Source organism: Strongylocentrotus purpuratus, unplaced genomic scaffold (assembly GCF_000002235.5).
Source record: "Strongylocentrotus purpuratus isolate Spur 01 unplaced genomic scaffold, Spur_5.0 spur5_contig_868, whole genome shotgun sequence".
Classification (NCBI taxonomy): Eukaryota; Metazoa; Echinodermata; class Echinoidea; order Camarodonta; family Strongylocentrotidae; genus Strongylocentrotus; species Strongylocentrotus purpuratus.
Window position 1 is genome coordinate 236,366 of NW_022145577.1, and position 13,351 is coordinate 249,716.

At 37.1% G+C, this 13,351-nt stretch overlaps 1 protein-coding gene across 1 annotated transcript; it reads left to right on the forward strand.

The window, feature by feature from the left end:
- The first annotated feature begins 3,348 nt into the window (after positions 1-3,348).
- On the forward strand, positions 3,349-11,501 carry LOC115920343 (protein PLANT CADMIUM RESISTANCE 3-like). The gene is made up of 3 exons (XM_030975977.1): positions 3,349-3,775; positions 10,230-10,298; positions 11,048-11,501. Exons 1-3 carry the CDS (start codon positions 3,563-3,565, stop codon positions 11,084-11,086), a joined length of 321 nt encoding a protein of 106 aa, XP_030831837.1. The 5' UTR covers positions 3,349-3,562; the 3' UTR covers positions 11,087-11,501.
- The last annotated feature ends 1,850 nt before the right edge of the window (positions 11,502-13,351 follow it).

A 13,351-nucleotide genomic window follows, 5' to 3' on the forward strand; every position in this document is an offset into this window, starting at 1 on the left:
GAGTTTTGAGACATTTTCGGGAAACATCCAGCGAAGGTGATAAACGAATAAAACGTGAAAGCTTATTCCAGAGTCGAGGAGCACATGCCCGGAAAACATTGTCGCCAGCTTTGGTGTATGTTCGAGGAACTTGTAAGTTGTAGCAGGTTGCTGTCAATACAAGAGCGAAGGCCAGGACGAGCAGATTGGTAGGGTACGATCATTGAAAGAAATGCAAAGAAAATTATGATATGCAATATATCATTCTATATTGGCGTTGCCAGACGATGTGCCCTCTTTCAATATAGGCCTATGCATTTTGTATAGTGAATATTTAGGTTATTCAACTACAGTATGTATGTTTAAGCGCATTTCATTCATATTGTTTGTAGTGGTATTTTTATTAATTGTTTCAACAAATATTACATTTTGACAGACACACAAATTTGATGGGATTGTATTATTTCATTTGCTATGCCCTACATTACACTGCCGTTTTGAAGAGTAGATCAAGAAAATAGTTGTGGATATGGTTAGTTGTAGTCGTTGGTTAGGAGAATGAATCTCTTTAATGTTAACATCACTTGTTCTGCGCCCAGTACGCCAGGTATAGCTTATTATTGTTCTCCATACTATGTTGAAAACTATTGTGTTGACTCTAGTTACGTTTAGATAAATATTGTGTCGAATTGAAAGATATTTTTGGTCTTTGTTTGCCGCAAGCGAAGTTGAAACTATACGTTCCGGACAAGGGCATCCGCATAAGGTTGTACGCCCATGCATGCAGTACCTTGGTTCATTTGTTCCCATCCTTTGTCAGAACTGTTTTCGCTGGCTTTAGTTCCTTTTGAATAATTATTTTTATATTTTAAAACACAATATTTGTTTTATGTATCATTGTTTTCCCAACAGGGCGTACTTAGGCCTACACTCTTCCAAATGGACGAAACAGCCCCCGGGTGGGGCAGTTTGGCCCTTTTGTCGCAATCAACTTTATGAGTCCTCTTTGGGAAACTATGTGCCTGACCCCAGTGAGAATAGGATATTAGCTAGATATTTACCTATGCCTTTCTACATGAAAAAGCAAGTTCGTGCCTATAAAATGACGGCTCTAGAAGAGTGAGATCTAAATTAGGGTGAACACTCCCCGCTTTCCCCTATGTTAAAACCGGTCTATTGGAACCCCACGATATCGGCAAGTTTACCCAGCGTATAAACTATCGGAACAAAGATTAATACTGAATGTTTCATTTTGTCACTGTTCATCTTTGGAATAAAACTTCTTGTTTCATGAACCAATCTTGAATTTCAGTAGAAAAGACCATTAACTAGTTCTCAGTGCAGAGGCGTATCAGAAATTAAATCGGCAGTTAGAATTGTATTTACCCTTTAAAGACCTTTAAAGATCACTACTACTGGGCCAGAAGGGATTAGACCACACAGCAAGGTCACTGACAAATGGCTATCTCATTAACTCAGCTCTCAACTAACATAAGAAAAAGAGAATCTTTGGGGACCAACAGGCACCGATTGTGGAAGTTTTCTATATAGAGGGAGCAAGTAGCTACAGATAGGACAGTGGGGCTTTAATGGGTAACGCCACACAGAATATCGGAAGTGTGTTTGTGCAGTTTAACATAGTGTAATAAAAATGATTAAAAAATCCTAATACAACAGAAGGCAATATAAATTATGTGAAACTTCGCACTTTACTCACATACCCCCCCCCCCCCCGCCCTTGGCTCATGATAGAAAATGGGAGGATGGTGATTGTAAAGATGTTCTCATCCATTAAATACCAACCCATTCAGCCTGCCTCGCGGATGTAATAATAAATGAAACCCAATCTTTTCATGAAGCATTCGAAAGCTGTAAAATAGCCCCCATCAATTCTTCATATCACACAGATGAAAGCATCATACAGTATAGTAACATTGACTATGGAAACTGCTCTGTAGGCCTATAATCAACATGCTCATGTTCATAATGAACCGCTGATGAATAGACCATTGTGTCTTTCATTTACACATCATGCATATCGTATAGACCTATAATTATCTTCACCATGACTATATGATCTACACTATTTATCATCTCCATGGTAATCTCAATGGGGGGTAAATCGACTGATCGTATACGTAGTATCTCATAATGAATGGATGCGAGAGACTATTCCCTGGTCAACAGGGAATAATAATAATAACCTTGGCCTCTACAAAATGATGCTTTGCATGGTGAAACCATGGCACGAGATCAAAACACCAAACAAACAGCGTGGTGGCACAGCGACCAATCCAGTCGTATTTGAGCAACACATTTCATCTTGACCTAATTCAGTTCATTTATCGATGTTTAATTTATTACATCTGCTATCGGGTGTGTTTACATTGCACATCGTTTCACTATTATGAAGGCACGTATTAGTAATGATAATATATTCTATCACAATGTATTCATATACATGTATCTTATCATCGTTTATTTTTGTTTACTCCTCTTCTTCTTCTTCTTCTTCCCCTTCTCTCTCTCTCTCTCTCTCTCTCTCGCTCCCTCTATCTCTCTCTCTTTCTCCATCTGTCTCCCTCTCTCTTACCAGCTCCTACTCCTTCTGTCCCCTTTACTCAACGCACGCATGCATTTTGGTATTTCCATGATTTCCATGATTTCTGCTCTTCCTGCGGGCCCTGCTATAACTATCTCCCAGCAATTACCAGATGCTAATGTTTTCGCTCCTTCATATTATTATAATACTGTGATATATGCAGTCCTGGATATATGTATCCATTTTGTATTAAAACAGTTTGTTATTTTGCCTTGTAACTCCATGTAATTCAGATTCAGCCCCTGGTGATGCCATGTGGAATTATTTTAATAAAATACAATTCAATGAGGAGTGATGCTTTCACACACTTTATATCAAACAAAACAGTGTGTATATATTTTGAGATGAAACAACCCATATAATTATAGTCAGACTAGTAATGCATACACATTCCACATAGGCCAAATATCAGATTGGTTTCCAAGAATTAAGAGGAAGAAATAGTGGAGAGCTAGGGGCGTTTGGTCACAACAAATTCACATGTTTGGGATGGATATCGTCGATTGCTTAAGGCGAGAGGGGGTCTCTATTTATTGATTTACCTAATATATGGACATGATGGAAGATGTAGCTTGATTTCTCATTTCTCATTTTTCATGTCCATGTCAAGATAATCCTTGCAGTTTCTATTAATGCAAACAAGATCATCGATCACCGCATGATATCGATAGTAGTATTCACTGACAACGCCCATCCCGTCCCGAAAAACGCCGTCAACCTCTTCGACCAATCAAATCATAGCATTCATTTTTTGATCTGTACTCTGGTGCGTTATGGAAACAATATAGATTCTTTATTTTTTACGTGCCAATACTATAGCAACACCCTTGCATTGAGCTGTAGTTAACATAGAGACTGTATCACACTGAAACTTATCTCTATCCGTCCCTTGAGCTTCGAGACCCTCACACGTCTAACGTCTGGATACTGGTACTTTCTATCATCATCATCATCATCAATCTTAAAGAACTTTGAATCATCATGGGCGAATGGAAGCATGGTACATTTGGTTGCTTTGATAATTTCGGGATCTGCATCATCACGTATTTAGTGCCCTGTTACACGGCTGGTAAGAATGCAGAGGCGAATGGTGAAAGCTGTATTCTCTATGGATGTCTGTCCATGTTGGGATGTATTGGACTCTGGTCAATGACCAGCATCAGAGGAAAGACTAGGGCCGCCAAAGGAATTGACGTAAGTTTTCATTTAAAGAATCGGCACAAAATAATAATAATAATAATAATAATGGGTTCTTGTATAGCGCTCATGTCAATCAGATTTGAACTTCCTGTTCAAATCTTCACCTGGGTGGAGTGTGGAAAATGTAGATCAATGTCTTGCCAAAGGACATTAGTTTCATTAAACCCACTCTTCCTCTCGCACTTCCACTCCTTCATTTACTTGTACCACATCAGCGGCTTTCTGCTCATATATTCAATAAACCAAGAATTATAATAATAAGCATGATTGAATTCGCAGTAAACAAGCTATATAATATAAGTCACTTTATATGGATTGTGATTTTAATCTCGATGATGAGGCTTATGATTTGTTATGGCAGTGATGATGATGGCGGTGATGGTGGTGATAATGATAATTATAATTTTCTTTGAGGGGGGGGGGGGGGGGTGGGGGGTCATCATTCAAGCGAGCAAAGCCCCCGAAATTTGAATGTTGGAGGGGGACGTACTATCTTCTAAATCCTCATCCTTCTTTTCTCCACTCCCTACTCTTTTACTTTCTTTCTTTCTTGCTTTATTTCATTCCCTTTTCTCGCTTTATCTTTTTTTCCCTGTTAAAAAAAAAAAAATGCATTTCAATAGGGCCACCATTAGCTGCGCCACGTGCGGGTATGTGTGTGCGTGTGTGTGATAGAGAGAGAAAGAGAGAGAGAGAGAGAGAGACTGTTTACCAGAGGAATTTAAATTGGGCTGCACCCTAATCCATTCACTTACAATGGCGTTGTACATTTTTCCATGTCAATTAATTTCGATTTTTTTTTTTTCTTCTTTTTTTTCTTCTACTTTTCTAGGTTTCACACGCGCATTTTTTTTCTCCTGCAATTGATTAGACATATTTTGACAATACCCAAAACATTAAAAGAAGATACACTGAATGTTATCTTTATGATTTCATAGCATCACATTTTGACTTAATACATAATTCAACCATGGTAATTCAAGCTTTATGAAAAATGTATGTACCTAATGTAAAATTGTACATTCGAATGCAATTAATTATGGTTGTTCATATTATGAAATTACTAACATAATGGTTGTACGTCTCAAACATTTCCCGCGTTGTTCATCAAAGCTAAATGTTGTGTCACTTAAACAGGGGTTGACATTTTTCTGTCGTTGATTGTGTCACTTTTCCCAAGTCGTGTTATAGAAAACACTCAGATGATTTACAAAACAAACATGTTTTTTTGTCAGACAGTAAATATTCAATGATCGTTTTTGATCAGAAATTGTCGCAGATCATTTTTCTCACGTGAATTAAAACACATATATTATATGCGCAATTTAATGACTTTCATATTTTAGCCAATACAATGCAAAATAGCGTATTTAATGACCTTTTAGCACTTTTAATATCGTATGGCATAAAATAGTAATTTCTGTATTTAATTTAATGGATCTATTTCATTAAAATATGACTCAGTGAAATAAAAATATAATTTTTTTCATGGTTGCGATTAAACACACTTTTAAAATAAATAAAATTTAGCCCTGAAAATAAATTATTTTAATGTATTACGCTGTAAAATGTTAACACCTGAGGCGATGGTCTAATGCAATTCATAGGAGCAAATCTTATTAATATATACCATCTTCGGAGATTTGAACCATCGAGACCGACGAACATTCACCACTTTTTTTTTTTAAATAATTATTTTCTCTCAAATCAAATACTTATTGTACAAATCATTCTTAACAAAACTGGATACATTGTACTTTGATATTTTGGATTAAACATAAATTGCAGTAATAAAAATAAAACGAAAGTATATTTCCATAAACTGTTTAGAATTGTTTTTCATATATGATCAAGAATATTAAAGTAAACTTGAGAGAATTTGTTGTCTATTCCCCCATTCCCTCCCCCGTTACACATACTCTCAACATCCTCATCCACGCAGGCACGTAGCCACGGGGGGGGGGGGGGGGGGGGGGGGGGGGTCACGTGCCCCCCAAAAAATTCCAAGATCGGTTGAACTTTTTTAGACCCCTTTTTTTTACCTCGATCGATTACATGTATGTGCCCCCTCCCCCCCCCCCCCCAAAAAAAAAAAAACCCATCAAACTCTGGCTACGTGCCTGCATCCACTTCCACACACTACTGCCCCCCTACCATGCGACATACGACATACACACACCAACCGACCACACTTCCACACGTATACCACACACTGTTCCTAGCCTCCTCAGAATACCCACAATTGGAGCGACAGAATAATAGAAATAATCTATTTTTTTTTTAAATCGAGTAAATTATTAAAACGAGGCTACATTTACCCAGTGTTAAAAGTTCATGCAAACTTCACTTGTTCTCACTTTTGTAAATGTAAGGCTAATGACACACATATATCACATCCTCACACTCACCCACACACACACACACACACACGCACACATACCCTCTTTCTTCAAACCTAAATGATTTAATACACGCAATAAAAGTTTCATATTCGTATAACATGACGCACAAGCGATATTTACTTTAGTAGCCCTTCTGTGTCGCGTTATTTGATCGTGTACATAACCGAAAATGTTTGAATAAAAGACATGCCATATCTGTTTGAGCTATCTTTATAATAAATCGGTAAGTATTTACACGTCAATTGTATCCTAGCAATAGGACCACTCTCTTAACAATGTGATTCGTCAATCGAATCAAATACAATAGATGACGACGAAGCAGCCGTGACACAGAAAACGAACCTCATATTTTTGTATTGGTTCTCCATTTTGTCCTGGCCTCAAGCAACATATTTACCAAAGATGGTGATTTTTTCCCCGCACGTTTGAATCCCAGTGTGTGTTAATAAATGATGAAGAGATTTTAAAAATTTCAAGCACAAAGGCGTGCTCAGAAGTTAACAAACAGGTGTAAAATTAGAATATGATGTTGATTAACCACTTCGCAATTTCCTTTAGTGCATTTTCCATTTGATTGGCTCATCTATGTGTGCAAGACATATTTTATTGTATTCTGCGCCTTTGTATGTTTTTATGAAAGTGGTAAATAAATTCAATTCAATTCAAATCAAATTAATAAAGCAAGTCTAGCGTGAGGACACCACCACCTGCTTAAGGGGCAGTTTCCCGTAAACATTTCATTATATTAAAGATAGGTTCCTGGTATATCAGGAAAATATATTATTATCTATTTCCCCCCCCCTTCTTCTGATCTTCCAAAATGGGGGGGGGGGGGGCGTTAGGCTGTTTCCCATGCTGTATTCATTATGTCACTAGTTTGCTGCCGCGCTAATGATAATTATGTGGGTAAATAATTATTGCAAAGCAGCTACATTTGTATGACAACAAAAGAAGGGACCGGAAGAGTGTGAATATAAAAAAATAATAATTTGGAATTAAGTCATGGATAACGTTTATATTTCAATAGACTATCTATCACTGATACTTTCCTCCGTAATATAAAACATATTAAATAACTTTATGTGAGCACTTTGTTTGACAAAAATGCCTTTAAAATCAAGGTTGGAATAATGATGACTTGATGAAATGCGATGGAGAAAATAACTTGAGTAGGATATAAGTGTTGCATGGGACTTCTCCTCATAACTCATGTATTGTGGCATGTACAAGTATTTCTAAGTGGTGCTCTTTTGCAAAGTTATTTAGCATATAAAAACACACCGACTAAACGGAAACTTGATGCTGAAAATCTTCAAAATCCATTTCCTTCAATTTACTTCCTTGTAGTCATTACAATGATAGAAACAAGGAAACATGATGAAAATATAAAAGCCTTTATCACTTATTCAACACGTTTAAGGGGAGGATCATGTAAAAACATGAACTTGATAATGTGCGATGGATTGACATTAATTTAAAAATTCATAGCTCTTCCATCCCCATTTTGATTTGTTATACATTTTCAGAATAATTGATCAATATTATCATTGTTTCCTGTTTCACTATTATCAAAGGTAATATAAGCTAGTAAACTACCCTTCTAACTGCTGATGTTCTATCGAAAAATATTTCCTGTTTCATTCTTATCTAAGGTAATGTAGACTACTCCTTCAAATTACCTATGTTCTATCGAAATTTGCGGAAGTTGGGAAAAGTAATTGTTAAAGGAAGCTATTGTCTTCGTTCCCTGTTATGAACCCAGTGAATTTATAGACCTATTTGACTTTGCTTTAGGGGCTAATAAAAGCCTTTTATGATCGGTTCAGATGATTTTGATATTGGGGTCAATACAGATCCTGACACTCCCACTTCCACCTGATGCAGACTGGTATAGAATTGAGGGAAACAAAGCATGTTATGCTATGCTTGAACATGGATTAGGCGAACCAAGCATTATCTTCCCGAGGAGGAAGATTGGGGGGAGGGGGGGGGGGGGGGGGGGGCTCGAGTATAGTTCGAAATATCCGACAACCACAAAAGAACTGGCCAGGGGTGCACACTTTATATTAAATCATATCAGATTTTTGGATTAGAAGAAGGGGTGGAGGTGGGGGGGGGGGGGGGGTACTTGTGCTCTTTTACCCACTGGATCCCGACTGGATTATGGCATCATGTTTTCTTTCTGATTCGGTCATGGATGTTTGAATGCGAAGTCTGTCATTGTATAATATTTGAAAATGAACAAGGCTAAATTCCTTCTCATGGAAAGAAAAAAGAGAGTAAAAAAGAAAGAAATTAAGGTTTTACCAGCATCATGCTCTCAAAACAGTATGTGTGGGTATGTGTGGGTATGTGTGTGTGTGTGTGTGTGTGTGAGAGAGAGAGAGAGAGAGAAAAGAGAAAGAGAGAGAGAGAGAGGAAAGAAGAGGGGATAGAGAGTATAACAAGTAGATAATACACGCTTTACACAACCCATTCAGTGGCTTTGTTCTTTCCTATTTTATTCATCTATTTAAACATGTCAAACCTAAGACAAAAAAGTGTGAAATATTACGAAGCAACTTAATAGGCCTGTTTACTAATGTATTCACGGACCTTTAAATTTGCACACGGTTGTAAGCTCTGGCAAACAAACCGAGCGCAGTGTCTGCTACGGCCCTGCTACACACACTTTGTATACCGCGATGTGGGGAATGCGAGGAAAAAAAGGCTGATCATCGTCCTAATAAACTTCGTTTAAAACTGTTTGTTTCCAACCTTAGGGTATATAATTAAAATAATATAGTTTTTCTCAGTTGTACATGACAAATCTTCGATTATTTCCGAAATCCGACGAAATATCGCAAAAATGGGAGGTAAGCATTGCTGTTACGGCACGTGTAACAGCGATTCACGGTACGCAGACAGACCCCATATGAATGGACTTCATTGAACTTCATTTGCTCCACATTCCCGTCAGCAAATAGACGATAGTCCTCAAACGATTTATATGCTTTGAGTTTCTTTCTGTCGTAGTCAGTTCTATTTACTATCAGGTAGTTGAAAATGTCGTATAATCCGAAATCTGGTATACTTTCAAAGTTCTCGGTGTAGCCGGTGATTTCATTGGGTCGTCGTCGAACGAGCACCCCGCACGCTCCAACTTCTCCCGCAGCGACCGTGCGGAGTCGAAGCTCGCAAGGTCCGGGTCTTGGGGCAAAGCGATATCGGCCACAGCAGTCGCAAGTGAACTAGTTTCTGTTTGTTGTACCCTGATGTCGTAACTCCTCTCTTTCTTAAATAATCGGTGAGCTCCTTCACTGTCCACTGCGAAAACGGCTTGCTGGAACTACAACTCGATGTCGAAGGCGATGCCATGTAGAAATTAGGGTGAAAAAAACGTCGCGTCGCGTCGCTAGCAATGGCTTTGTATGTGTATAGCGTAGCGGGCATGGAAAAACAATGTGGCGACCGTGCCGCACCACGCAAAGCTTGCCTACGTAGTAACAATCGCTAGGGTGCGAGGGATTATGACGTCACTCGCATATCATTAGTAAACAGGCCTATTGTATAACCCAGTTGTGTCATATTCTATTTTCATTTTGTTGTTGTATTGTTAATGTTTTCGTTATTTTTGTTGTGACTTTTGTGTTGTTGTTGGTTGTTGCGTGTACTTCACGCTTCTTTATAAGGGTGCAGGGGAGGATAAGATTTCTTCCATAAAGGGTGTATGCGGATTGAAGGATGAAGCGTGTGTGTATGTGTATTTGTTTCTGATAAGATGTCTAATATACATGTACAGTCAAACCTGTCTATAGCGACCACCCAAGGTAAACACAAAAAGTGGCCTTTGTAGACAGGTGGTCTTTGTAGACAGATTTCTTTAGCACATGTTTCAATGAGAAACCATTTTCAAGAGAAACAACAAATGTGACCTTTGTAGACAGGTGTTCTTTGTAGACAGGTGGTCACTTAATCAGGTTTGACTGTATTTAAAACAAATTTCAATGAAAAAAGAATAACTAATTACTAATTTCTTTCATTTTTATATTCATCTTTGTACCCAGGGTTCGTGTATCAACGATCTGCTGTGTATCTGGTTCTGCACCTTGTGTGCCTTGGTCCAAGAAAGCCAGGTGAGTACGAGAAATCTCTTTTACTATTAATCCTTTGCTTACGGGAATCTGGTGGTCCCTGTGTTAAGCCTATGGGATCTATAACATTCAGTAGCCAACGGGTTAAAGTCTCCAGAAATAAATCGGAGCAGGAAAGATTCTTGGATTGTATAATATATACACAATATCATTTTAAAAGAAATCATGAGCTCTTGTAATGAAGAGATATAATAATCATCACAACATCTTTTTACACTGGAAAAATTATTAAGGTAATTGTGGACAAATCTGTTTGTAAATTTATCTATGAAAATTGAAACAAATCAAAGTATTTATCTTCCTTGGGTTTGCGAAAAAAGAAAATATTTATTTTAAGAAGGTGCATAAATGCAATTAAAAAAAACATTGCAATATCCTTTGGGCACGACTATTTCAATACCACGGAGGATGATATGGGTATTAATACGTATCAAACAGTAATGAAATGAAGGAGAGACACTATGGAGTTTCCAATATCTCTTTGTCAGATTGTGTTTTCAAACTGTCCATGTCGCTGAACAAACGTGACTCTCTTGCTATTAAAGCTCACTTATTTAGGGCCGGATTCTCCATTGAGGACAGGGGATTTACGTGTATACTGTCTTTTAAAATAATTTTAATTTTATCTCATTGTTCTCCCCCTCCTCTCTCTCTCTCTCTTTCTCTCCCTTTCTCTTTGTGCATTCTCCCTCTGTTCCCATTCTCCCACCTTCCACCCATCTCTACTACAGGAATGGGACAATGGTGGCCAGGCTATGGCACGTGAATAATCGCTCAGCCTTCTTCTCCTGTTCTTTAATGTTAACCAACAATATAAGTCACCTTGGTCTTCTCATGAGATCCTAACCATCCATACAGCAATGGACCATCCAACCGAGGACCATGGTCAAACCAGTCAATCCACACTGGCCTTTTAATCATGGGAGTATCAGAAAGCAGGGATGAAACGGAAATGATGCAATCTTCATCTAACTACTATTAATGCAACCACCTGCTTGAAAATATTAAGCATTGCTCGAAAATTCATTAGCTTGTCAACCTATCCTATCTCTCGTGTAGAAATAAAACGTACACATGAACACCAAACCTTCAAAAAAGATTGCTGAATTATTGTCATGTGGCCTACTGATGTGTAGGCCTACTGACGAACTACTGCAACGAAATAAAGTAATACAACATTGAGGCTGGTAGGAGTATGTAAGAGGCTTTAGTAAATAATATGCACACTGGGTTATATTTCTTTTAAAAAAATTACTTAATAATTATGTATCCTGATATACTCGGGTTGAATCAAATTCATTAATCTGTTTTACCTAAAAATAATTGGAAGTGTTATATCGTGCATTTTGATACACCGTATGTTTTTTGATTACCTTTATGTCCGTCATTGGCATATCCTGTAAATTATCGAGAGCATTAACAAAACTTATTTGTATTACTAATTGAAACTAAATTGGATTTACACACCTAGAGACTATTGTATACTAATTGAATCTAAATTGGATTTACACACCTAAGGACACACTTGGGGAGAACTTGGTACATAATTTAACGATTTTATCGAACTTTTTATGGCAGTAAACTCACCCATGAATGCAACAACTCGTAAATGTACAATCTTGAATGAGAATGCCATCAGAATTATCACAACTTTGGTTTCTTTTAATTATAAGGCTCAGAGATAGTTATTATCAACTTGAATTATAATGAAATATTGTAAACTACACATTAATTGAAATGATCAGAATTGGTGAAAAAGATGAGTGTGTCATTACGATTTTGGAAATACCCAATACCGATAATTGTATTTCATGGGTGTCTTCGAAAGATGTGAATATCATGTATATTGAGATAAGAAACGTCTTTGTGAAATCAAATGATTCAATAATAAATAATCGTATCAGCTGCATTTAATAGTGTCTTTTTTTAAACGAATGATTATGATGGATGTAACTCACAACATCTGGTAAATACCATCAGGAGAAAATGTTCACTCTGAATCTTGTATATAGTTTTGTATGCATAAATCATTTATCTAAGTACATTGTGTCTTTTTATTACTCTTTTATGATAGGCAAATTTTCTTTGTGAGGCATATCTCTCGAGCTGAAACGCAACATTAGGATAGATTGTATAAAAGTCTTTCAAGAAATAGTATCTAGTTTTTTCATATTCTTATACTATGTCTCAGTAATTATGAGGGGGAAAATGTATATTTTCACTAGGTTTTTATTCTCCTTGCATACTCTGCCTGCAAGGAAAATTGCTTCTAAAACGTTACAGTTGTAATAATGTATTGTCTGTTGTCACTCTGCTACAATGCTGTTTGCCCTAAATGAATTCGCGCTTTTCATAATCATACAAACTTGTCATATTTAATCAGGATTATCGCCGGTCAAACTTCAAAAGTATAATCTATCATAAACTGCATGATTAAGAAGGCTTGTGCGGTGAAGCTATTTGAGCCCGTCTATCCATCCTGAGAATACGTGATAAAGGATAAAGCATCAAGTTTTGTGATATACTTTTAAAGACTGCGAAATAATAAATAGTAATACAATCACCTTGTACAGTGAAAAAGTACGCTCCACACAAAAAGTAACGAAATTTCACCATTCCATAGAATGAGAACGTGTAGATTATTTGTAAAAACTTAGTGTTTCTCTTAGGCTCATATTTTTCTATAAATACATTTTTTGTGTATTCCTAAAGTAGTGAAATCGTATTAGTTTTGTTTTTGTATGACACATTGGAGAGATTAAAAGAAATTGTGATTTCTGAAAAAAATGTGTAATTTTGTATTTTTTCCGTTAGTACATATGATTTACATTGTATGGTGAGCATAAACTAGAGGGGATGCGAGAGTTAAGAGTCCAAAAGGGTGTCTATAGAGATATACATGAGAAGGCGGATCCAGGATTACTAGAAGATGAGGGGGAGGGTAGTGGGCTGTCATGCGTTTTGTATTCCGATTGCAATTTATATCTATATATATTTCGCGGTCTTCAAGGGAGCAATGGCAAATGTCTTCAAAC

Excerpts from the sequence above, each read along its gene's own strand:
- LOC115920343 (XM_030975977.1), top strand. The coding sequence starts at position 3,563 with ATGGGCGAATGGAAGCATGGTACATTTGGTTGCTTTGATAATTTCGGG. Across the intron at positions 3,776-10,229 it reads GGGCCGCCAAAGGAATTGAC|GGTTCGTGTATCAACGATCT; the intron begins GTAAGTTTTCAT and ends CTTTGTACCCAG. Across the intron at positions 10,299-11,047 it reads CCTTGGTCCAAGAAAGCCAG|GAATGGGACAATGGTGGCCA; the intron begins GTGAGTACGAGA and ends TCTCTACTACAG.